Here is a 26898-nt window from a genome sequence, read left to right as displayed (position 1 = left end):
GACACACATTCTCCAAGCCCCAATGTCCTTCTTGACCATGACCTGGTTGGACAACCAGGTAGGATACTGGACCTCCCGAATGATCTTCGCAGGGAGGAGCTTGTCCACTTCTTCACCAACAGCTCGGCTGCGCTCAGGGCCGAGGTGCCTTCTTTTCTGTTTGACCGGGTGGACCTGGGGGTCGACGTTCAACTCATGTATCATGAGATGATGTGGGACTCCTTGGACCTCCTCTGCGGCCCAAGCGAAGACGTCCCGGTATTCTCTGAGGAGGTCCACCATACCTCTTTTGACAGGACCGGGCAATCGGGTACCAACACGAACCGTGTGATCAGGCTTCGTGCGGTCCAGAGGGAACTCTTCCACCTCATCCCCAGTCTCCAGCCTCGGGATATTCTCAGCTCGCTGAGAATCAATACTATCTATTGAGAGGATATTTGACCTCTTCTTGTGCCTCGCTCCGGAGGTGGATGGAGAAGCTGCTTGTAGAGTGGCGAGGTAACACTCTCGGGCAGCACAGACGTCACTGCTGACCTCGGCCACCCCCGCAGGAGTAGGAAACTTAAAGCTTAGATGGTAGGTAGAGTATACTGCCCGCAAAGCATTAAGTGTAGGCCGTCCCAGGAGTATGTTATATGGTGAGTCAGCCTTGACTACTACGAAGTTGACGGGGATGGTTCTGCAGCGGGGGTGACGCCCTACGGTCACTGTCAAAGCCACCATCCCTTCGGGGTGCACAACGTGCCCCTCGAACCCTACAAGAGGGGTTCTCACCGGGGTCATGCACTCCCTGGCCAGTTTAAGACTCTCAAAGGTACGGAGGTAAATGACGTCAACTGAACTTCCCGGGTCTATGTAGACCTTTTTCACAATGTAGTTGTTGATGAGGACTTCAATCACCAAGGCTTCATGACTGCTGGAGGCAGCTGGGACAGGATCACTGGGCCCGTAGGTGATCACCTCGTACAGGCGAGAACTCGACTCGGCCTGATCCGGGTTGGCTTGTCTGTAGGTCCTCTTCCGGGAGTTTTGACTATCCCCTCCCGTCGGACCTCCGGCAATGGTGTTGATGACTCCGGCAATGTTTGGCCCATACCCTAATCCCTAGCCCGAAGGTCCGTCTGGGGGAGGCCTTTTCGACTCCCTAGGATCTTCAGGGGATCGGCAGCTGCTTCTCGACGTCCGCCGCTCGTCTCAGCGTTGGTCAACTCGTCCGTCACGTCGGTTGTCCCGACGTTGGTCACCCCGGCGGATGAACTGCTTTAAGTGCCCTTGCCGGATGAGATTCTCGATCTCCCTCTTGAGATCATTGCAGTCCTCGGTTTCATGCCCGATGTCCCGGTGATACAAGCAGTAGATGTTCGAGTTCCTCTTATCTCTACTACCGTGCATCCTGGGGGGTGCTTTGCCGAGATTGTTTTGTTCCATTACAGACAATACCCGAGATCGGGTGGTGTTCAGGGGAGTCAGCTCGGACTCAGAGCCTTCGAAATCCTGTCGAACACGCTACGGCGGTCTCGACTAGGACTTTGGAAGCCGCTCCCTGTCCCTACCTCACTTCGGTCAGGCTCTTTTCCCCTTCGGGAATCAGCCCTCAGGCGAGCAGCTTGGACTTCTTTTTTCATGCAGTTGAGGTCCTCGGCCTGTATGCCCTTCTTGACCTTCAGCCACAGTTCGTGGAGCGTGCGGGGATATTTCTTGTGGATCCCTGTATTGAATACCCCGGACACGAGCCCATGGGTAAAAGCAGCGATGGTAATCTGCTCGTTGGGGTCAGGTATCTGTACACTCTCATCATGGAACCTCTGGACATACGACCGAAGTGATTCTCCCGGATTCTGCTGCAGGTTCAGCAAGTAAGCTGAGGTCCGGGTCTTAGGTCGGGAGGAGATGAACTGATGGAGAAATCTCTCCACCAATTTCCCCAGGGTTGAGATGCTCCTAGGTTCTAATCCCCAAAACCATTTTCGAGCCTTCCCCTGGAGAAATACTGGAAAAGCCCGGCATATGACAGGGTCAGGGATGTAGTATAAGTGGAAGGCCGAGATGAAGGCGTGAATGTGATCCTCAGGGTCACCTCGGCCGTCATAAGACGGTATCGCTGGGAGCTTAAAGTTTGGAGGAAGCCTTTCCTCATTAATATCATCAGTGAAAGGTGGAGCCCTCATGTAATTCACCCCGGGTATTCCCAGGGGTCGAGGTTCTTCCTCAGGTCGTCGCCCCAAGACTCTCCGGGAGAATGCTTTGGTTAAGGAGGCTACCTTGGAGGTGGCCTTGGAGAACGCCCGTTTGGATGCACTTCGGCTTAGGCGCCTTCCATCTAACTCTTCTTCAGATGAATCTTCAGGAGACCCATCTGACTTCCTTTTAGAGGACTCGGCCTTTTGTTTGCCTTGCCTCTTAAGGTGTCTCCCTAACTCTTCAAAGATGTTGGGGTTCTCGGATACAAACTCGGCCATACGAGTTATGGCTTCTTCGTTTGCGGGCTGAGTCCTCGGAGACTCCTGCCCTTCAGAGATATTTTCTTGCTGGGCTGCACTGCTTTGCTCAGCACCAATGGTTAGAGCCTTCCTGCTCTGGGAACGCGTAGGCTTCATTTTCTAATGTCTTTTCGTTCCCACAGACGGCGCCAATTGAAGAGGTGAATTTTGTCTTGCTGAGGTGAACCCTACGAACTGAAGAGATGTTCTGGACGTCACGGTCACCGCAGTTAAGTCACCTGCTAAAGATAGGGAGGGATCTGAATCCCCCGTTATAACTCCGAAACTTAAGTCAGTTCGGATGTAGAGTAGTAGGAAAGTAATATGTGAAGATAGTGTTTTACCAGAAATTGATCATCCCCCTCCTTAGTAGATACGCTGGGTATTTATAGGGGATTTGTTGGGAAGAGGAACTAACCGCACGGGTCCCTAGAGATCAGCGATGATACTGCATCTAATGGATTTGACTGGTTCTTATGAAAAGGTTTGATTGGACACCCGCCAGGTTCAGGCGGCGCATGTCAGAGCAGCTGTCCATCAGTCGTCAGGCATGTCAGGTGTCATTTCCTATCTCTTGTAGGCGTCCATCCCTCAGCTGTCACCTCGGTTCATGACCTGAAGATTACAGCCGAGGTGGAACACAGGTTACGATGGCCATGACAAGTAACGTGCCGAGGTGGCGCCTCAGGAGGTATCAAAATATGAGGCCTCGGATTACCCGGGTCGAGATGATCATCCTCAGTTCCAATTTGCCGCTTCATAAGGAACGTGAAACTTGCATGACTTTTGATTAAGTTCGACAAAAGTTCCTTTGTGTTGAAAAGCATCATCTGTACAAGAAACTTATAAAGTACATCCCTGATTTTGCTTGGTATGAATCCCCTCGCATGAGATTGAGATGATTCGTAAAGATAATGCACCTGCTTAGGCATTTGTTCAATAAGCTCCAACATCTGATTTTTCAACTTCTCCTGTCGAGTGAGAGATTCTCTCAGAAAATTTTACTCATCATGTAGGACTTTGACTTGATCCTTGATTGAGAGTGAGAGAAGGGAGCTGCTGCATCAGGTTGTTGTTCCTTGAGGAAAATCTCAGCCTCGAGAAACCAAATCCTTGCAAATAAAACGACATGGCCAGTTTTACATGCTTCCAAAGTTGTATCTCCGAGAGATCTGGCTTCCACAAACAGAGGTTTAATATGCTTAGAAAACCAATGCAAATCCAGCTTCTTTGTCTCCATCGTTTTTAGTGCACAGGTTAACAAGGATACCAACCTATTTTGAAGCCCAGATGTCCCGGAAACATGCAGCATTTCCCGGACAAAGTCAACATTATATTTCTGATGGTGTTGCAGAAATTCCAGAATCCTTTCGAAGAATTCTGGAGAAGCAAGATCAATCTTGTGCTGCAGATCGGCAAGCAACATAGCCATATCGTTTTGATCCATTCCTGTATAAAAAAACCAACAGCAAACATGTGCCGCTTGGATAACCACTTCACAATGAGGGAAATCAGTATTTATTATAAAGCGTAGGAAGGATTTCAGATTCTCTTTGAAAGCTTTCATACGTTTCCATAGAGGTCCAACCAAGTTATACTCCTTCCGGATAAACGACAGATTCTTCATCACCAATACCAAAAATGGATGCCAGTCAGAGGTTTGACCATTGGGTGGGAGAGGGTGAAAATTGTGGCTGGACAAATGTTGGAGGTAAGCTTCACTGATTTCTGGCTTCAACAGTTCAATCTTTTCATTTAAACCAGCAAATGTAGCAAGGAAGAAGTGAGTCGGTTGGTAAACACAAGCAATATTAAGAAGTTCTTCCCAGAATGCCTGAGCCGCAGTTGCAATTTTGATCAGCAGGGAATCCAAGTTGGGCACAACTTCATGGGCATCACTCCACCTTTGAGTATAACCAAGAAACATCGACAGAAATTTGAACTCGGATAAAAAAGAGTTCACTTTCTGCTGCAGATCAGCTGTATCCGCGTCTTCACCTCCATATCTTGCTAAAATCCTAGCATGCAACTCCCAAAGATGCTCTACAGAATCATAATCGGGCCTTTCGCTGGTCATCTCTTCCTTCTCCAAGATTTCTTCAGCTCTCACTAACAAATTTTTTTGCACAAAGTTGTGATGCAATAACAGTGACAATGCGCATTATTGGTCTCCACATTCACAAATCAGCAGTGGAGAAGAAAGTCCAAGTTTTAGCGGCCACCGGCTATAGCTTTTCTTGATATAAATATAAAAAATTCGCAACCTAACCAAACTCAGAGAAAAACGTGTAAAGGTTCTTCCAGCTGCCGCACGCCATAACCCCACCGCTAGGGTGGTCGTGTTTCCCTCGGATTTGTTAGAGATTCTTCATTCTAGGTGCGCATGCACAAGATAGGAACAAATAAAAGTACTGGTGGGAATGGCATTATCCGATATATGAGCATATTTTAAAAGAAAGCGAAATAAATAATAAAAAAAGGACAGTGCTACAGTGTCTATAGTTATGGTAACGATATTAGGGAAATCTGCTATTATAGATTTCTATTACCTTTAGTGACAGGTCAAATCTTTTAGTGACTTTTTAAATATTATATTAAAATAATTAATATTAACTTTAGTAAGTTTTTAATTAAAACTAGTAAGTATATGCCTGAAAGATAAGATTTAGTCAGAAATAGAAATTTACACTTTGAGTAATTTAATTTATTTATTATTTGACAAAATTTACTTATGTTTAAATTAAACTTACCAATACTAAAAGTAAAAAATGTACATATTTAAGTAAAAAAAACGGTTTTGGGTTCCTGAAAACGGTTTTGGGTATCACCTTTCTCTTTAAAGTCATCTACCTTCTTCTTATTCAGTTCTCAGTTCCAATGATACGATTGAATTCCCAGGCAAAGGTTTCCACTTTGATCCACACTTTCTCTTTGTTACAATTGAATAAATCTTCTCACTTCAAAATTTTCATCTTTAGTTCACACTTTGCTTCTATCCTTTCTCATCGTTCGGTTGGGTTTGAGTGCTGCCATATGCAAACACAACAAAAGGGTTAGCGACGGTGGTAGCCAGCCAAAGAGCATATGAAAAATAGCAGTGACGAGGTTAGATCATCATATTCTCTTGAAATCGTTTGATTATATTGCTGTAATTTATTTATATTTCATTTGTTTTGTTTGTCAAGATTTTCTTGGGAAATCAAGGCTGAGAATTTGAAGATTTTATTGCAATTTTGGGGCCGAAAATGTCCGTTGAAACATCTAGGAAATGGTTGTAGTTTTGATTGTCTACGGGTAAAATATGCTTAATAGCCATGTGAAACATCTAGGAAAGGACTTGAGACCAGGCGTTTAAGTTAAATGTGATTAATTTGTGAATGCATATAAGATGTTTGGTGAAATGTCAAAGAGAAATTTGTATGTTGTGATTGCTACTCTGTGCGGGTGAGAATTACTAATATATTAGTAACTCAACATCAGCTTTATAACTTGAATTCTTCAGGCAAGAGAGGTTTCTCCCGCTTTGGAATTCTAAGTTGATACGCTTGATGGAGCAGATGTTATTGAACTGAACTGATCTAGAATCATTGTTGCGAATCTGTTGTTTCTATGGAAATTTATTATCAGCCTCTTGAATTTTTTACTCCATGTTAACGTCTGCAATGCCATGGAAATTTGGGCATTTATGGAAATTTATTATCGGCCTCTTGAATTTTTTACTCCATTGTAACGTCTGCAATGCCACGGAAATTTGGCCATTATTACTCTTGTAAATCTGTGTTGCAGAAGCAATTCTTATTACCATCCTATGATACATGTAGATTTTGTAGAATCACATCTTCCCTCTTCTTCAGTCAGGAAAGGAGAGAAAATTCATAGAACAGTTTCCGACCATCAATCAATTATGGTGTTATACATACTTCATATTTTTTGCATTTTTTTTGTTTATTTTTCTTTTGAGTGGTGTTGCATGGGGCAAACCTGCGGAATCCAGTGGTCTTTGAGCAAAGGATTGTCAAATGCTGGTTGTTGATACATATAGACACAATCAATTATATCACCGTCTTTGCTCTGTCATGAGAAAAAATTTTGAATTTCATTGTAAAGAGCCAAAGGCATTCAACATAATCTAATCTACCTACCCGCAAATTTGTGACTTTCATTGAACTAAGGATTAGATTATGCTGGTTGTTTCGATATTTTGGACATGTGAATAACTCATCTTCCTCCTAAAAAATTACTAATACGTAAACCCTTACCGGGAAAGTCAAAATAGCTTGTTAATGCCATTGCTATATCATAACGATTAGACTGGAACATAAATCTGTTGAATGGGTTGATTGGAACAAAATTCAGATGAATGGTTTATATGAGAATTGAGGTTTTCAATTAGTTTGATGATGGTTTGTAATATAGAGATAATGGAGTTCTAATCATAAAATACCTAGAAAAGAAACGGGTTGCCAAGTCGAGAAGATAAGTAAGTTTTTAATTAAAACTGGTAAGTATATGCTTGAAAGATAAGTTTTAGTCAGAAATAGAAATTTACACTTTGAGTAATTTAATTTACTTATTATTTCACAAAATTTACTTATGTTTAAACTAAACTTACTAATACTAAAAGTAAAAAATGTACATATTTAAGTGAAAAAATCACCGGGTTTCTGAAAATGATTTTGGGTTGCTGAAAACGGTTTTGGGTTCCTAAAACACTTTCGGGTATCACCTATCTCTTTAAAGTCATCTGTCTTCTTCTTATTTAGTTCTCAATTCCAATGATACGATTGAATTCCCAGGCAAAGGTTTCCACTTTGGTCCATACTTTCTCTTGGTCCAATTGTTGTTGCTACAAAGGGACAAAAGGCAATACAATCCACTCACAAGCGAAAGCGAAGACGATGCAAAAATTGCAAGTAATCACCTACTCTTAAATTGACTTATTCTACGGTTACAATAGCTTTGCAAAACCATATATGAATGAGCAGTGCTAAATTTCATCCACTCATTGGCTTTATGTTAGAAGGCCAAAAATGTTAGTTATATATGTACACTTCATATACGCTTTTATAAATTCAATTTTTTTTTATGGATTGTGCTTGGCAATTTTTTTCCCGCAGGTCATTTGGACATGATAGACGAAAATGTACTAAGGTGTGCACAGATGCATATGAAACTCACAATTATGATCATGTTGGGACGCCCAATTATGTTGAGAATGTAAATTTGAATATGATAGGATCATCCGATGGCCTATTGCAATCAGATTCACAGCATGGATGCAATAAGGAATTAATGGATAGTAATTGGTTTCAGATCATTCCTCCTGGTCAGGTAATGTATAGCTTGCTTTTATTTATTTTTGTGTGAAGGCATGAAATATAATGGTGCTCTATTTGCATTTGTATAGGCATTAATGTGGGCATGCAATCCTTCATTAATCCAAAGTCATGTACAAAACACTAGCTTGTTAGGAGACGAAAAGTATTCAGGTACATTTTTCCTTCTTCACGCCTAAGTTTTATGTTATTTATTTGCTATGATTATGTGTTGTTGTGGCCTTTTTTTAATACAAATCTTGTGATGGTTTTGTAGTGAATGAAACAGATTTCAGCCAAGACCATTAAGGAATTTTATTCTTGAGAGAGTACAAATGTTTTTGCATGTCTTTGCTCAAAGCTTTTAGGATGATTTAAGTTTGTTCGAAGGTAGTTTAATGCGTTTTGATTGTAAATCTGAACATAATCTCCTTAGTTTGCAATTTCTGGTGTTTACTTGTTTTAATGTGAATAATTTCAGCTTGCTTGGAAAAAAGTTTGGTGATCAAATTTCAGATATTGTTAGCATCCAAGTGCTCTTGGGTTTGTAAACCAGAAATGTCAATCCAAACTGAAGCTTTTGATAGTGATATCAGAGCCATTGATGCTGGTGATCAAATTCTCAAATCAAGTTACTAGCCTTTTGATTGCTTCAGATTTCTGAAGCCAAAGTCTTTGTGCTCTAAATTCAGTTCTTGGCCATGTAATCTTGTCATGCTTAGATAGCTATATCTAGTGTCCTGCCAGCTTAATTTTGATGTGTAAGTATCAATTATTAAAAGTTAGATTCATTCTGATGCTCAAAATGAGCCGTTTTCTCCTATTTTGAAATACCAATTTCATATCAAATGTCTTGTGCATGTAGATTTTGTTGTTTACTTCAAATTGGACTGGCTTACTTGATGAGCAGAACTCGAAAAGCAACTCAAATACTCATGTTATACAATACTCAGCACACGGTTTTTTAGGCTTTGAAACGTCATTAATGAAAGTTACCCATTCGGTTGTTTAGGAATGTTAGGAGATTCATCAAATTCAAATGACGATGCCTGAAACTTGTACTTATCCCCAAATTTGTGTTGTAGTACAGTATCAAGATCTTGCACCTATTCCATTCACCTATAAAAATTATAATTATTATAAAATGACATTTTATAATAATTTACATACTATTTGCCAATTAAAAGCAAGTTTCATAAAAAATGTGCATGTAAATCCATATGTGAATGATACGAAATATATTTGAAACTCACGAAACTTAATATATGGGTAAATTTACTATAATTTTAAAAGATTACGCTACATTAGATACGATCACTTTACCTTTTATACGTGTGACCTAGAAAATAAATTTATTAAAACACATAACATTTATAAATGATGCATACATTTATTAAAATGCTTAAAACGCAAAACATTTATGAATGAAACATACAATCATTATTATACATTTATGTTACCAACAACTACTAACTATAATATTAAGTTTCAACCATTAATAAAAAAATCTTAGCACTAGTTTAAATAAACTTCTTAATACTTGTTTCATATAAGTTTCTTTAAGTAATATAGTAAATTTATGCCACAAACTAGTAAGTTTTGATGATTAACCAAATTATTATTCTTTCAACAAGATTTACTATTAATCTATAAAAACTTACTATTACTTGAACTAAACTTACTCCCCACAAAACTAAGTTTCGAATGTAGAGTAGTAATTTAATTTATAAAAAAAAAGTAACTTTCATTTTTATTTCGATTTACTTTTTGAAACATAAATAGGATAACACTTATATGACCATTTTCGATTTATTTTTTATTTACTTTTAGCGGCCATTTGATTATTTGATAGGGCTATCCACCTAAATAGGATAACACTTAAAAATAAGAAAGTAAGTTTTCCATCTAAAATAGTAAGTTAACAGTAATAAATTAGTAACTTTTATAATTCAAAATGTAAATTGGAATAAATATTAAACTTACTTTTTAAATAAATAAATTACTACTTTATATTCCAAACTTACTTTTTATAGTGTAAGTTTAATTCATGTAATAGTAAGTTTTAATACATAAATAGTAATTCTTACTGATAACATGGTAAAATTGATTAATAATCAAAATTTACTGATTTATGAGACACATGTACTATTTTACTTTAAAACATATTTCAAACTAGTGTTAGGGAATTTATTTGAAATAACGATAAGATGTTTTATTAATGATTAATTTTTAGTACCTTAGTTAGTAAGTACTCATAATATACCTGTATAATACAAGATTATAGTTATCATTAAAAAAATTTTATTTACATATTTTAAAATACTATGGAAAAAAGTTTGACTTTTCACATAATCTCATAAAATATGTAATAAAATTTTGTCGTATTATAAGTTTTTAATTATTTTCAATTTTTGAAAAGTTTGAAAGTTTGGATAATAATAACAACAAATCTTCCTAGTTATATATAGAATATTACTTGTTTATATATCAAAATTTTTATAAATTAACACCTATGAATATAATAAGATGATAAAGTTTTAATAAATTTACATCTGAGACACCAGAAATAATAAGAGTAAAAGCCTAAACAAAATGAGAAATAATATAATAACAAAAATTATAAATTTAGAATAACAATTAATATAAGAAAATTAAATTAAATTTAGAAGGTAAATTAAATAACGATGTCAAGGTTAGAGGTCATGGTAAATGTTACAAATTTTAGGAGAAATTATGTATTGTAAAAATGGTTTAATAATTTTCTATTAAGCATAACTATTGCATACAAAAGGAAAAGATATTTGATTTTATTTTGCTTTGATTAGAAGAACTTGTACTAGTAATAAAAGAAATTTCAATTCAACAATCAACGTGTACATGATTACAGTAATTTTTTAGTCATTTAGACTAATATGTGCCATAAAGTAGTCAGATTTAGTCATTTGTGAATTCATAATTTTAACAGTTTACATAAAATTCATCTATTAAAAATTATGATTATTATAAAATGCCCTTTTATAATAATTTACTTACCATTTGCCAATAAAAAAAGAGTTTGATAGAAAACATATGAATACAAATCCATAATGTAAATGATACAAAGTATGTTTGAAAGTCACAGAACTTAACATCTGGGTAATTTTACTATAATTTTCAAAGATTATGCTATGTTAATACAACTTTAATTTTTATACTTGTGACCCAAAAAATAAATTTATTAAGATTTTACCATTTTATTAAATTCATAGGCATTAATATATGAAAATTGCGTACCATTTTATTATATTCATCGGTGTCCATACATGGAAATTGTGATGTATAGATAAGTGCAATTCTATATATAACTCGAAAGATTTTTTTTTACTGTCATCCAAACTTTTTAACCTTTCACAAATTCAAAAATAATTCAAAATTTATAATATGACAAATTATTCTTACATATTTTATAAGGTCATATGCAAAAAAAAAGTTTTCATAGTTTATTTAAAATGCTTAAAACATATGACATTTATAAATGATACGTACAATTGTGTATCATACATTTACATTACGAGTAATTACTAACTGTAATACTAAGTTTCAATTATTAATAAAAAATCTTAGCATTATTTCAAATAAACTTCCTAATACTTGTTCCATATAAGTTTCTTTTAAGTAAAATAGTAAATTTATGCAATAAACTAGTAAGTTTTGATGATTAACCCAAATTTACTATTCTATCAACAATATTTACTATTAATCTATAAAAACTTACTATTATTTGAACTAAACTTACTCTCCAAAAAGTAAGTTTTAGATATAGAATAGTTATCTACTTCAAAAAAAAAGTAAGTTCCATATTTCTTCAAATTTACTTTTTGACACATAAAAGTTACTAATTTCTTGAGTTAACTTACTATTTTTAATGTAAAACTTACTAACCATATTTTTAGGTACTATTTTATTTAGATGACCAGTATAACAGGTAATCAAATGGTCGTTAAAAGTGTTTTTACCTGTTATATTAGGTAAAAACAGTTTCATTATCATAACGCTCGTTACTTCAGACTTTTCCAATAAAAAAATATAGAAGAGCAAATTTGTTGGAGGGATAAAGGGTTTCAATATTTGAAAAGAAAAATATAGAAGAACAAATTTGTTGGAGGGAATAAGGGTTTCAATATTTGAAGGATGAGGAAACTTGGTGCAAGTAACTTACTCGGCATCAACGTGGAGATCGGGTAGGTTTCAGTTATTTTCTTTGCCTAATTTTTGTTACATTTAAGGGATAACTTCAGTAACCTCCCTGAGGTTTTTGACAATGTCACTCACCTCCCTTCAAGTTTGAATAATTGCACTAACCTCCCTTTATGTAGTAAAAATGACTATAGTATTCTTCACTTATAAATAATTCCTAAAACAAAAAAAAAAACCCTGCAATTACAACTAGTCTTTCATTCTAAAATAACGATTGCCACATAAAATAAACTCTTATTCGATCTCTCCGACTCTCTCTCCTACCTTCTTTCTCCTGCATCTCATAATTCACTATTTTTCTGCAAATAGATCCTCTCTATTTTTTGTCTTCCTTTTTTTTATAAGTATTATTGAATTGAAATTGCAAAATGACAAGTTGCCCGACCATATTTGTTGTTAAACTAAATGAAGGTGAAAAAGATGGCAGTGATATAGAGTATATAAAAGAAAATGAAAGTGATAGCTAAAAAGGGAATATGGAGTGACGAAGATTACGGTATTATGGCAATTGTGTAAAAAAAATTTTAGAATATAAAAATTGCAATCAGATTTGCTTAGAGACGTGGGATGTGGTCTCTAGTGTTGCTTTTGGTTGCTTCGTGTTGGTATTCTTGATAGGTTCGATTATTTTAGCATCAACAAGGTTGCATCCATTTGGATTGAGTTTGGATAGTGACATTGGTTAATTCAAACATTGAATTTAAGCAAAGAAAAAAATGAGACTAAAGATTAGGTTGAATGCAAGCTTTAATTATCACAATTAATTTGCACGGGAAGCTTTGGGGTGACAATGGTAGGCTATCAAAATCGTGAGAATATGGGAATTAAGGTGAAGTGGTTTATTAAGTTTGTTAGGATGGTGATTATATCGTTTACAATAGTTGTAATGTGAAAGAAATTTATTAGTGAGTTTTTCCTCCTTCTAAGTAACAAAGGGGTATTTTAGGATTTTTCAGGACAAAATTAGCATATTGGGTCTATATTGTTACTGAAATGCTAATCATAGGGGAGGTAGGTGTAATTTTTTAAACTAAAAGGGAGTTTCCTGCAATAGTCAGAAACCTCAGGGGAGGTTTCTAAAATTATCCATAAATTTAATTGCATACAAGTGTTATGAGTTAATAATAGTTCTAATGGTAGGTTGAACGGGTACTAGAAATTATAAAATGGTAGGTTAAACGTGTACAATTCATCAGATACAATAAATTAAAAAATTATGAACAGATCTGAAATATATAAGAAATTTCAAAATTATCTTTCATACCATCCAACCCATCCTTCCACTTACACTCCCTTCCCCATACCACCCCATCCATTCCTCTCCCCCTCCCCTTTAAATGTTGTTAAAACATTAAGTAGATAATTGGACCTCAGAAAAAAGAAACACCCTATAGTTGCAAAATAAAGAGAACAAGATAAAGTATTCTAGGTATTAGGTATAAAGTAATTGTGGACTCAAATTAGTTCGAGCCCCGTCAAGTCTTATATTGTCAACAATGCAAATAAAAACAAAAAGATATGTAAAAACAAAAAAGTCTTATTTAGTCATATGTTGGTGGCTTAATTACGTTATGAGGTTATGACATTAAAAAGAATAAAAAATAATAAAAAACAATGGGTACAAAAGCTAAAATCATAACCTAGATGAAGGGAAAAAAATCTAGAAAGTGATTACTGGAAAAGAAGAAAGACATTAAGCAGATATTCAATGTAAATGCAGCTTTGAGATGAACACATGTTGGTCATATATACTAATCCCTAGTCACTTGTTTAATGCCAAATAGAGAGAAAATGATATGTAAAACAAAAAAGTCTAGTTCATTCATATATTCATGGCTTAATTACATTATGAGATTATGATATTAAAAAGAATTAAAAAAGGGATGAGAACAATAAGTACAAAAGGTAAAATCCGATCCTACATCAAAGGAGGAAAAAAAAACCCAAAAAGTGATTGTTGGAAAAGAAGAAAGATATTAAGCAGATATTCAATTGAAGCGGAACTTCTAGACACATATACATATACATATTGGTCATTATATACTAGAACCTAGCTACTAGTTAAAAATAACCACTAAGAATAAAACAATAAAAGAACAGTATGATCTAAAATTATTCATTCACAGTGCATATACTGGCCATATTTGAATATTATTAATGAGTGTGTTTGGACTGGAGATTATTTGTCCAAATATATTTGTTTGCATCATCATTACAATTTTCAATACACTTTTTTATCTTCTCAATTACCTTTTTATCTCATATATATCACATCACAAAAAGTATTACAGTAAAAATATCTCAAATAATTTACAATCCAAACATAAGTTTTCAACATGTAACATATATTTAAATATGACAGTATATATGTACATCCTCACTGTAAGTTTTTTTATACAAGAATTCTACACCATTTACACTTGGCGGACAGAAGTAACAATGGCATAACATTGGCCCGATAACAAAGAAACATGCCGCGATTTAGTCAAATTATGTATTGCGCAAAGCTGCTGCAGTAGTGTGTGTGTGTATATATATATATATATATATATATATATTTTAAATCAGCCTACTGGACAAGTAATAAGTTCAATTCAATTTGCTCGTGGCTTGTTAAAAAAAATGCAAAATGTCTTATTACTTGATTACTAGTAACCAAATCCCATATTACTTTGGGGAATGGTTAGGTTGGATGGCAAGGTAAGAGAGATTGTACGTAGAAGGTCATGTGTTTAAGACCTTCCACTTATAAAAAAAAAAAAAAAAAAAAAAAAAAGAAGAAGAAGAAGAAGAAGAAAAGGAAAAAAAATTGTAGATTACTAGTAGCGCAAAAAAAAAAAAGATACTTAGACCCTATTGGATAACATAATTCAACCCTTAAATTTAATAGGTTTAGAGTTAAAATGTCCAAATGTGTTTGATAATAACAAAAGGAACATATTTAATTAATTAAGTGGTTTTGAATTGCCAAAACAAAACATATTACAAAAAATAAGTGACAAACTGTTCATTTATCATTTAACGCAAATGCAAGATTTATAATTGTGCCAAAATAATTATGTAATTTTAATAGATTCAGAATTAATATATTCAAATGTGTTTGTTAATAAAAATATAACTTTTTTATTTAATTAAGTGGTTTGGAATTGGCCAAGCAAAACATACTACAAAAACTAAGTGATAAACTGCTCACTATCACTTAATGCAAATGCAAGATTTATAACATTTATTATGCCAAAATAATTTTTTTACTGCATCTATAGATGTTAATAAGAAGCAAAAGAAACTGTTGAAGATTGTCCTAATATTTGTTTCACCTCAAACAAATTTGTTTTTTCTCTGACAAATCTGTTATAATGTATTTTTATTTTTATTTTCTAGTTCATTATTTTTTTAACGTCTTATTTTCAATGAAATTAAATCATATATATAACTAATAAAATATAACATTTTAATAACATCACTACTTAAAAAATTAACATAAAGAAAAATTTATTAAATATATAAAAGTCAATGTTCAATTGTTTATTATTATCTAACAAGCATACTGTATTCAGTGTTTAGATTTACGCCGGCCGGGGGGGGGGGGGGGGATGTAAGTGAAAAGTCTCGAGTTCGAAACCCCCACTTACACTAAAAAATGTATTTAGATTTACATAATGAATTGTATGAGATTTAGTACTTAATAATTTAATTTCTTAATGGATTAAGATTTCCCTACTTCAAATTTCAGATTTCAGAATTAGTGGGTAACAATGACAAGTTATTCATTTCATAGAGAAAAATATAAAATCTTTTATCACCTAATTAATAAAACAATCCAACTTATTAGTGAATAACTTATCAATTAGGGAAAAAAAAAGAAGAGAACTTAGATCTAAAATATAGAAAACTCCCTTGTGGTTTGATTTGGGATTCACTTACCATACCTCCTTATTGTTTAAAAACCTCCACATAACCTTTTCACATTTTGGACTAATTTGGAATTTGGATGGAAATCATTCAAGTTGGCAGAGTTTGAGGTACACTTGCGTATCAACTCATCACTGGTGCAAACATCCTTCTAGGTGAGTAAAGAAAAGCAAATTAATCACAAAACTCGGAGAAATGATATTGCGAGACAAGGCTGATGCTGAAATACTAACATGCAATGGATAGGAGGAGTCCACAAAGGCATCAATGGCAGAAACTGTAGATGAATATGCTAATTGCCTTGTTTGGATGAGCAAGGTATGGACCTTAGTACTAGAGGAATCGTGAAGAAGAGGCCAGCAACTGGTTCAGGAAAAGTAGGGTACAAGAGCATCGTGACAACCTCGTGTACTGTTACGAAAGTGTGTAATTATTCTCAACGAAGAGCTAAACATTGTCCTGACACAGGAACAACCCTGTGGAGATATTTATAAGCTCTTACTTGGCACGATGCTGGCATAGAAACTACTACACAAGGAGTGATATTGATCAACATTTAACTCAGAACTCAGCTGTCAATTCAGATGCCATGGGGTTCGAATGTAAAACATAGCTCAGAAGCTTTAGCTGTCATACAGAAGTGAAAATTGACACAGTGATATAGCCTAGAATACAATATATACACTAATTAACATCCAGTGTTCGAGAGAAGCGTCAAGCGGACTAATTTGTTGCTGAACCCAGTGCATAAGCAACCAAGAAAGAAAGAAAGAAAAAAAAAAAACCCTGGCTTTATTGGTAGTACATGGGAACAGAAGTCAAAAGTTCCGAAAAAATCATATAGCTGTTAGTCAGAGCATCAAAGAGACACATACTGCACATGCGGTAATCACTCAAACTGAAGGGGTTGGATAGAAAAGTAACTTCTTAAGGCAGAGACAGTTACGATATATAATTCTCTTGAAGACATACAACAAAAAATGCTAGCATGTCTAACATTGATCCATGCACCTGGAGAAGAAAAGGGGAGGCAAAACTGAACCCCACATAGTCAATAAAGTCTAAAAACTCTCCCTCTGGGTTCAGATCTGTCTTATACCAAATTTTAATCACCCAATCATGATTACCTCATATAAACAAGGTTGACAGGGATAATCATCTGTACAGAAGCATCAGCAGCAACTGAGAAAAATACATCCAATAGAACCATGGAGGCTGCAGGAGTAATAAAGGAGAAGGGAATTAGTAGTTTTGCGTGCACAAGATCATGCTTATCTACCCAGCATTAAGGAGTAAACTAGGGGAAACAAGTAGTTGAGGCAATGCCCATAAATGACCTATAACTGCAAGGTCTCTAACTACATTGACTTACTCAACTATCACCTTCAATTGGTGGCAACAGCAGGTAAATGTTTTCATTTCTGGACTATCTTCTTAATGACAGAAACTTACATACCAAAACATCAAGGCCTCTGACTACTAACTTGATTCATGCATCATATACAACTTTAGTTAACAAACATCTAGGATCAACCGTGCAGGGTAAATGACATCAATACCTAGCACTCAGCTTTTGCACGTTCTTCAACAACTGGCAAAGCCATTGGGCATGTAATTGGCTAGGCAAGTGAACCTCCACTCCCTGAACACTGACTTAACCCTCCTTGCTTCACAAAGTAGCATCCAGTGAACTCTGAGGATACCAAATAAATAAATGCACCATAAAAGTCTATGTACAGGACTAATGGAATCTAGCAAATTCAGAGCATAAGATTAGCCAAACCAACTAAAAATGCTAAGCACTGGACATCACAAATCAAAATACCATTGTTGGAGATGAAGTGTATCTGGATAACGTTTGGACATCATGCTTCTAAGCATTACTTTCCAGAATACCAGAACAAATGCAAATAAGCATACAAAGCCTGAACTAGAAGCATCAATGGAGTTCTATTCATTCATCAGATCATCTTTTGGTGAGTGAATGGATGCCAGATTTGATGATTAGATACATTCAAATATTTAATAAACATACTCCCAGTAAAAAAGGCAAAATTTCCATTAGTATTTCAAGCACACGTCAATTCAGTACAAAATATTGCTTCCTTCCATTCTTCTATCAGCTTTAATTTACGAATTTCTAGGATTGTTGGGTGAAAGTAATTGCACTTACAACTTTCTATGAGCAACCATCAACCAGTACACAGACCTAAATACAAAAGAATGCTCTAGATGCACTATCAAGAAGAATCTACCAGTAATTTCAGTGTGTCAGAGAAAGTCTGAGTACAAACAGATTCAGAACAAACCGAAGACACCAATGAATTCCATGTAGAAAGTTCTGGTATTTTTGCTTCACTGATTAACTCCTCCAACCACATGATGGCATTATAAGAACTTCCTGTCAAACAAAGACCTTGGATGAGTTTATTGTAAGTTTCATTTCTGGGCCGAAAAGAGTTATTTGACATTTCCTCGACTATATTACTTGCTTCAACATATTTACCATCATTACAAAGGCCATCTACTAAGAGAGTATATGTCTCATGGTCAGGTCCACAACCAATCTGCCTGGACATCCTCTCTAAGTACCTGATGGCAAACGTAGATTTTCGTCCTTCAGAAAGACCTTTTATTACAGCATTGTATAGCTTCACAGATGGAACGCAATTTTTCTCCACCATTTCTCTTTCAAGTACTGCTACTGCATCATCAAATCTACCATCTCTACATAATGCAGCGACCTTAGCTTCAAAGACCAGTGATGATGGTCTGAAGCCTCTGTCCTGCATTTCACTTAGTACTTTATCACCTCCATTAATCTTTCCTTCAGAGTATAGGTCATTGGCCATTGTTATGTAACCATCTGTATTTGGAACTCCACCTCTAATCAAAGCTTCATTTATCAAAACCTTCATGCTTGTAATATCAGCTCTGCCACCAGAATAACATTCGCTAAGATCCAGATGCTTGTGGTATCGTTTTGGGGCCTTAAGTCCCTTTCTTAAAACTTTACCAAGAATATTTACTGCCTCCTCAACCTCTCCATTATCACAAAGAGTATCCAAGAGAATTCTGTATATAGCAACATCTCTGCTGCTACCCCTTTGAGATATCCTCCAGAACATTGAGTACAGCAAATGCGTAGCTTCATTGAGCCTCCCATCTTGACAGAGACCCCTCATGAGAATCCTATAAGTTTCCCTGTCAGGATTGCAGCATTGGTAATACATTTCTTGGAAAACATTTAGAGCAAGATCAGAACGATTCAACTGACACAAAGCATTTATAAGCAAATTCAGAGATTGGGTCCTAGACTTCACTTCCCAGCTAGAAAAATTCTCCACGAAGAGGAGATGAGCAGTCTCTAACTTAGATTCTTTCACCATTATCTCCAAAAGTGTATTAAAAGATTCTGTCCAGTTCACACAGTTGAATTGGGGAAGGCTTCTAAATAGTGCAATGGCTTCACCTAAAAGACCGGCCTTTGAATAAGTTCGGATGGCACCAGCAAAAACTGAATCTCGACATTCACAAGAGTCATCTCTCATTTGGCAGATCACTTCCTTCATCTCAGCTATCCTGCCTGAGTTTCCAAGGATGCTGATAATTGTATTATAGACCGGCCCATTGTGACGATAACCAGGGTATCTGCATTTTGCCTCTCTAAATATTTGAAGAGCCTTTAAAGGGTTTTTCTGGCTCTTTATAATTTGTGAGAGCTGTGTGGGTGTTAGAAGCCTTGGCCATCTTATATTCATTGTAGTTCAAACTTTAGACCTGAATCTGCAACAAGACAAATATGCATTCTTCAGAACCCAAATATATTTATCGTTAAGTCGAAAACCACCTAACTGTTCTAAAACAAAGCTTCCTGGAAGTCATAGATGAATAATGCTGATAACAAATTATGCAGATAAATATATCAAAAAGGCCTGGGACAATAATACATGGCCTGATCATTATAAAATCAAGAAAACAAAGAGGTGCAGTGATTGTTTTCTGTTTCTCAATCAGAAAGAAGAAGTCACTCATAAGTTAAATAGCATATCCACTTTTCAGGTGTAATTCAAATTTTTGCACAGGCCTAAAAATGGCAACTTATTTGCAGTTTTCGGAGAAAATATGAACTTAGATTCTGTAGTTGCTGCATGTTGTATAGTATTCTATTTCATATGTCATATTCCAGAAAAAAAAAAAAGCATGTTAGATTAACAGTCAATGCAGACAACGTGTTCACTGCTAATTCAAGAATACAAAAATTGCCTTCACTAACTTTATGCAGGATTCAAAGTTCTACTGCTTGGACTAAATCTTTCCAAGCAAATAGCAAATTTTGAACGGTAACCAGTGCAGTTAACATAGAGATTCTCTTTTCATTAAGAGAAGTAATTCTTCGATACAAAATTGTTAACTGCTTATTTCCAAACAATAAAGAGTGAGTTGGAAAACTGCACATTTACCACTAAAACCGCTATACTTTGTCATCCAAGTATTCAAGTCAGCCAGCAAAATGGATCAACAAACACAGATTTAACTGCCTTTTTTCTCTATCTTTTGCTTTGGCTTAGACTACATTTTGCCAAGCGCATAATGAAATTTGAACAGGAACCAATGCAGTAAACGTAGAGGTTCTTTTTTCGCTAGGAAGTGTAGTTCTTCCACACAAAATTCTTAACTGCTTGTTTCCAAACAGTAAGCAGTGAGTTAGAAAACCGCACACTTACCTCTAAAACAACAACAAATTATCATCCAAATATTCAAGTTAGCAAAATGATCAAATAAAAACAGCTTCTAATTGCCCATTTGATTCTTCAGCTTTTGTGTTGGCTATTTATCCTATATAACCATCACACACAACAAAAACCCATAAAAATTTTCCAAAAACTTAATGTTGCATTACTCAATTTTCATATGGGCATTTGGTCGAACACTTTTCGCATCGAGACAAGTTCAGGCCATCTCCCCTTTCCAACCCAGCAGCCTCGTACTTCGAATTGATAAGAGAGCGATAAAAAGAGGGTTAATCATATTTTTAGCCTATATATTGCCGAGAATCATCAGTAATACTAATTAGTTGAGAATCAGAAAAAAATTTCACCTGTTTACTACATGAACCTTGACATGAAATTTGGAAGCACCTCTCCCCGAGAGCCTTGTCCTTTCTAACTTCTAAATATAAGAACGAGTTGCTCCTTGCTGTAGCTGCTTCCCATGCTGCCACGTGGCAACTGGAAGGAAATGCTTGCATTTGTTTTGCACTTTTGCTGCCGCTAGCGCTGTTCTCTTATTATGGATGGGAATAGATAGGAATGCAAGTGGGCTACAACATGAGGGTGAATTTTGCCTTCGACTCCAAATTTTCGGTGAGGAAGCCCTGGCTCTTGGTATGACAAAGAGAGAGAGAGATGAGTCCAATAATTTTAGCATTTTTTTAACACATACATGTAGTTGTAAATGTAGATTTAGGTCTTGTTTGATAACTCAATTTAATATTTAATTTTAATAGATTCAAATTTTAATACGTTCAAACATGTTGATAACTAAAAATTAAATATCTAAATTAATTAAGTGACACTGAATTTTTTAAGCAAAACTTGCTCCTAAAAATAAGTGATAAACTATTCACTTATTACTGAATGTAATGTACACTCAAATATATTTGATTTAATACTTAACAATTCAATAACTTAATAGATTCAGATTTTAAACTTCAGATTTCAATTTTATCAAACGCACCCTTATTCTAAAATAAGGGTTGGCATATTTGTTATTTTGGTTTTGTCTCTGAAATTGTTGCATCCATGAATATATGCCAATTTTGTTAATTGTTGCATACAACAATTGCATGCTGTTTTTATTGAATTCCCCTAGATGGAGTGGTTGAATAACTAAAAATGATTTGGGCCTAACAAAAGATGTTTAGTATGTTGATTAGGTGTTTTAAATTTTAATAAGTTGGATAACCTGGTCATTAGTTTCAATCCTATACAGTAAAACCTTTCCTTGCTGGTTTATCCGGCAAAGGGGCTGGAATAGTGTATTTTACTGTTTTGAGTAAAAAATCTGGGAGTCCCTAAACTATCATTATTGTCCACTTTTGGCCCCTAATTTATTTTTTGTCTCCAACTAGCCCCAAGCAATTAAATGTGTATGTTTAAGGACTTCTAGCCATTTTAGACATAAATTCAGACAAAACTGAAGGCAATTTTATCCAACATTAATCAAAAGCATCGAGAACTTAATCAAAAGTATCGAGGACAAGAATAGAAATTCTAAGAAAAGAAAACCCTTTATTTTTCTTAAACATTTCATCAAATTTCTATATAAAATTTCCAAATTCATTGATTTCATACTTGAGAGGGACATGAAAAATCTAATGAAATCAATGAATTTAGGCATTTTGTGGAGAAATCCGATGAAGAGTTCAAAGAAAATGAAGAATTTTTTCTTTTCAGGGTTTCTATTCCTACTCTTGATGCTTTTTATTAAGTTCTCAATGCTTTGATTTGGATTAGACAAAAATGCCCTTGGATTCTGACAAATTTATGTTTAAAATGGTTAAAAGCCCTTAAATTATACACTTTTAATTGTTTAGGGGTCAGTCGAAGACAAAAAATGGGTCAAGAACCAAAAGTAGACAACGATGACAATTTAAGGAACTTTTTACTCTTTACTGTTTACACATGTTTTCTCTACCTAAACATGTCTCTGTCTACTTAATCGGCATGGTCATGAACAACTCAGTGTCTCGATTGTCTCGAGTCATCCAACTTTTTCCCAAAAATTCATCACAATGTGATGTTTACTGTTTTTAATCAAAATTTTGGTCATTTGTTCATCAACTTTTTGAGCCTTTTGGTCATTTGTTCTTCTCATTGTTCCCTGTCTTCCTGCTTTTTCTTATTTTGAAGATCAAGATGTAATTGATATATATATTATGTTTAACTCTTTTATTTGCATGCTTGAGGAATCAGATTTGCTGGGATATTTTTCCTTTGTTGTTTTTCCTTTTTGTGATTTTTATGTAAATCAGAAAAATTGTTTTCTTTTGTTATGTTCTTATGTTTGATTTTCCACCAAATTGCGCTATAAATTGATCTTTTTATTTATTTATTTATTTTGGTAGATGAGTTGATCATTTTATGATTTTGAGACTACTATGCCTACTATTTTCTTTCCCCTTTTTTTTTTTAAAAAAAAATCCTTCAGTTATTAGTTGATGTTTTTGTTTGGACCACCCACTTACCTGAAGGTAAGAAATGGATCGGTACAAGAATCGCAACCATTGCAACTCACTTTCTTTGCCTGATTTTTGTCATGTATAAGCCTCTATTTCTCTGGTGAAATTTTTTCTATAATTTTGTTTCCAACTAGAAATTACTTTGCTTGGATGCATTTTGCTCTGGGCATCACAAAATGTCTTCAAATGGTAGGTCTAGCTCTTAATGGAAAAAAAAAAAAGTAGTTCTTATTAATGGAAAAGAAGTAGTTCTGGTTAGCTTGCAATTTCTTTAGCCATAATAGAAATTAGATTAATCTTTTTTACACTGACAGTGTATATACTATCAGCATTGGATGAATGACAACTATGCAAAATTAGTGGATACACTGTCAGTGTATATAACATTTACTCATAGAAATTATATCTTATTATGGATAGAAGATACAAATTTCTTTTTGTAATAAATTGCGGATATATGTATTTGTATTTTCCTTATAATTGCTGCAAGTTTTGGCCATGAATATATTGGATATCTTTTTCCCCCCTCAAGCGTAGGTTTTGTGCAAGTTACAATCGACGAGGTTTCTAAAGGAGTTGGATTATTTTCTGTTTCATAACATCATGAGTTGAACATTCAATTCACTATATATTTTTTAATTTGATTTCTTGATTTTTAACAATTATACAAAATTTTCAAAGGGGAGGAATATGTGAGCCCAACCAAAGGTAGTACTACTTTTCTGAATTACATTCTTTTTTTTTTAATTAACATGGATTGTACTTTTTTCACCTTTTTTCTTGGAGATATTTTTGAAGAAGCACTTTACTTTATTTCTGGGTTTCTCTGGACAACCCTAACTTATTTTTGAATCTTTAATGGTTGTACCTTTTTTCACCTTTTTTTATTGGAGATATTTTAGAAGAAGCACTTTACTTTATTTTCTAGGTTTCTCTGGACAATAGTAACTTATTTTTGAATCTTTAACGAATATCTATTTCCAGATGTTAAATGGCACCTATTAGGAATTGCAAAAAGTTAAATCTAGAATTTTTATTCTATTTCTAACAAATCGGAATAGGTTTGGCCATTTCATCATTGGATTATAGTTGATTTTGATTTAATTATTTTTATATCTTGATAAAAAAAAGTAAGTGTGATGATGATGAGCCTAAAGATTGAAGATTCTTTGGTGTGCGATTTTGTAATTGATCACCCATAGCTTAACTTTGCCTTTGGTTCCGATAAATTTTCTTGACTTATGGTTTTCTTATTCGCATGCAATGTAGATGCTGATTGGTAACTATTCTTCATGTATGAACTTTATGCATATAGCATTAACGCTATTGTTTATGGTTATAGAAATCAGATGAACAAGTGATATATATGCTTTTGAAAGAAAAATTGATCACTTAAGGGTCCTAAATTTTAGGGTTAAATACCAAAAACCCCCCTGTGGTTTGCCTAATGTTCACTTTACCTCCCTATAGTTTGGAAACCTACAATTTGACTCCTTGTCATTTCAACTAAAGTGTATTTAACGGAATTTCTGTTAGATTTTTACTTTAGGTGAAACGACAGGGAGTTAAATTGTATATTTTTAAATCATAGGGAGGTAAAGTGTACATTTGACAAACCACAGGGTGGTTTTTGGTACTTAATGCAAAACCCTTATAGAGGGGTAGTTTTGACATTTTCCTTTCAGACGTTAGTTTAGATGTTTTCCGTTAGACTTTTACTTTAGTTGAAACGACAGGGAGTCAAATTGTAGGTTTCCAAACCATAGGGAGGTAAAATGAACATTAGGCAAACCACAGAGGGGTTTTTGGTATTTAACCCTAAATTTTATTGTGCCTTGTAGAATTTTTTTTTTTTTTTTTTATGTACAGAGTAGAATTTTCTCCTTTTTTTTTCTTTTTTCCCTAATATTCTATTGGTTTTTGAAGTACTGCCTTCAGTTATTGATGTTTGGGTATAGAGTTTAGGCGTTTATGCTACTTAATTAGTCGCTCATTTGGCTATTATATACTCTATGCTGTTTGGAATGTAAATATGTTTTTTGTTCTTATCAAAGGAGAATAACCATCCGCTATTAAGCATAATTTGAATTGCAAGTAGACTCAACAATTATTATTATTATTATTATTGTTGTTGTTGTTCATTATTCATTATCTGAATGCACTTAGAGTCCAATTTAGCTTCATAAAACTATTGATGAATTCCTTTAATAAGCTCAACATTATTATATCAAATTAAAAATTTATGTTTGTTATGTTTTTATGACTTAGGTCACATATTTGGAACATGGTAGAAGTCAGAGATTGAATTCAAAAATGATTTACCGATTAAAATTTTGCTACTGCAGGACCAATTCTTCATCATTGGTACCACATTGAAAATGGGACTAGAAAATAGATAATGAACTGAACTACAATAAAGTAGAAAATAGGATAGACAAAGGAGTAGAGAAGACGATGAAACCTAGATGGAGCGAAAAGGACAAAGGAATGGTCTTGAGAGAACTCACCACATTTCTCTCCATGGCAAATGTAAGGGTTGCACACTTGCAGTATGTACATTGGCAGAGGAACCAGCTAATAAAGGTTGATTCTTGAATGTTTTAAAGTCATTGTTAGCATAATCCAATTGTAAAGAATTAGTATTTGTAAACTTAATTAATGATCCAATGGACTTTATTACAACAATAACACACTTTAGGCCTTAAAGGCTATACGAAATCCACAAAGCCTAATCACTTTAGATCTAACAAGAGATCGGTTTTGAGTATATAAAATTAAATTGCTAGTAATGTATTTCTTTATAAATATCTTTTTATTTTTCAAATTTATATTTTTATGGGTTACAATTGTGTGATGTGGTGGTACGAGTGGGTTTTCTTGGAATAAACAAAGTGGCTTATGAGTATTTTTAGTTAGCAAAATGGGTAAAAAGAGTAATTTAGGGATTTTGAAAATTTTGTTATACAAATAACAAAAGTAATGGAGTTTTCAAAGTCTCAGGGTAGCTGATATTAAGCAAAACCTCAGGGGAGATTTCTGACATTATCCCAAAAAAAATACTGGGAAATTATATCTTTATAATCATAGAAGAGATCCTATATTAAAAATAATTTATTTCCTGCTGTCATATATATATGCAAAAACACTAGCAAGAAATGTAAAGTTTTTCTTCACTAGCTTATAAAAACTTTAGCACCAAGCAAATTTATAAATTTGTATATTACTCACAATTTAATAATTCTGCAACTACCCATCTGCATATAGGTACAAAAGAAAAAATAATACAAAAATCATTTCAATGATTTTATCATTTTTCTTCATGTAACTACATTAATCGATTAAAAATATAATTTTCTGATTATTTCATTTCTTCACAATATAATCCAATAGAACAACCTCATACGAGAAAAAGGAATATACTATTTGAACTTAACAGAAAAAAAAAGCTCATCATATAATTGAATAGTTTTATACTATAAAAAATACATAGCTTAATAATCAATAAGTACTTCTTCAAAAATTAATAAAATAGTTATATTTTTTAAACAACCATGCACAATTTTCCTTTTGACTTCTAAAAACTGACAAAAAAATAGAATATTTATAAGATATACACATTTTTTTTACTTTTAAAAATTGACTATGTTGTCAACTCCAAAATTTTAAAACCATTTATACGCTAAATGTAAAAGTAAATGGGCATAAACAATTC

The 26898-nt window shown here is 34.3% G+C and overlaps 1 protein-coding gene across 7 annotated transcripts; it reads right to left on the bottom strand.

Moving 5' to 3' along the window:
* Positions 1 to 16829: 16829 nt before the first annotated feature.
* On the bottom strand, positions 16830 to 21312 carry LOC113716401 (pentatricopeptide repeat-containing protein At1g05600). Of its 7 annotated transcripts, XR_011823237.1 has the most exons (5): positions 21045 to 21311; positions 18450 to 19729; positions 18253 to 18344; positions 17503 to 17636; positions 16830 to 17158 (listed from the first exon to the last, which is right to left on the bottom strand). XR_011823237.1 is itself a non-coding variant. In XM_072071256.1 (3 exons), exons 2-3 carry the CDS (start codon positions 19702 to 19704, stop codon positions 17613 to 17615), a joined length of 1476 nt encoding a protein of 491 aa, XP_071927357.1. In that variant the 5' UTR covers positions 19705 to 19729; positions 21045 to 21311; the 3' UTR covers positions 17181 to 17612. The 7 variants fall into 7 exon arrangements, 5 of the variants coding, with proteins under 5 accessions (XP_071927357.1, XP_027096520.1, XP_027096523.1 ...); XR_011823236.1 differs by having other exon boundaries at positions 18253 to 19729; XM_072071256.1 differs by lacking the exon at positions 16830 to 17158 and having other exon boundaries at positions 17181 to 17636; positions 18253 to 19729.
* Positions 21313 to 26898: the final 5586 nt, after the last annotated feature.

This window comes from Coffea arabica, chromosome 11c (genome assembly GCF_036785885.1).
Source record: "Coffea arabica cultivar ET-39 chromosome 11c, Coffea Arabica ET-39 HiFi, whole genome shotgun sequence".
Lineage (NCBI taxonomy): Eukaryota > Viridiplantae > Streptophyta > Magnoliopsida > Gentianales > Rubiaceae > Coffea > Coffea arabica.
This window is presented reverse-complemented; position numbering and strand designations above follow the sequence as displayed.

Excerpts from the sequence above, each read along its gene's own strand:
- LOC113716401 (XM_027240719.2), bottom strand. The coding sequence starts at position 19,704 with ATGAATATAAGATGGCCAAGGCTTCTAACACCCACACAGCTCTCACAA.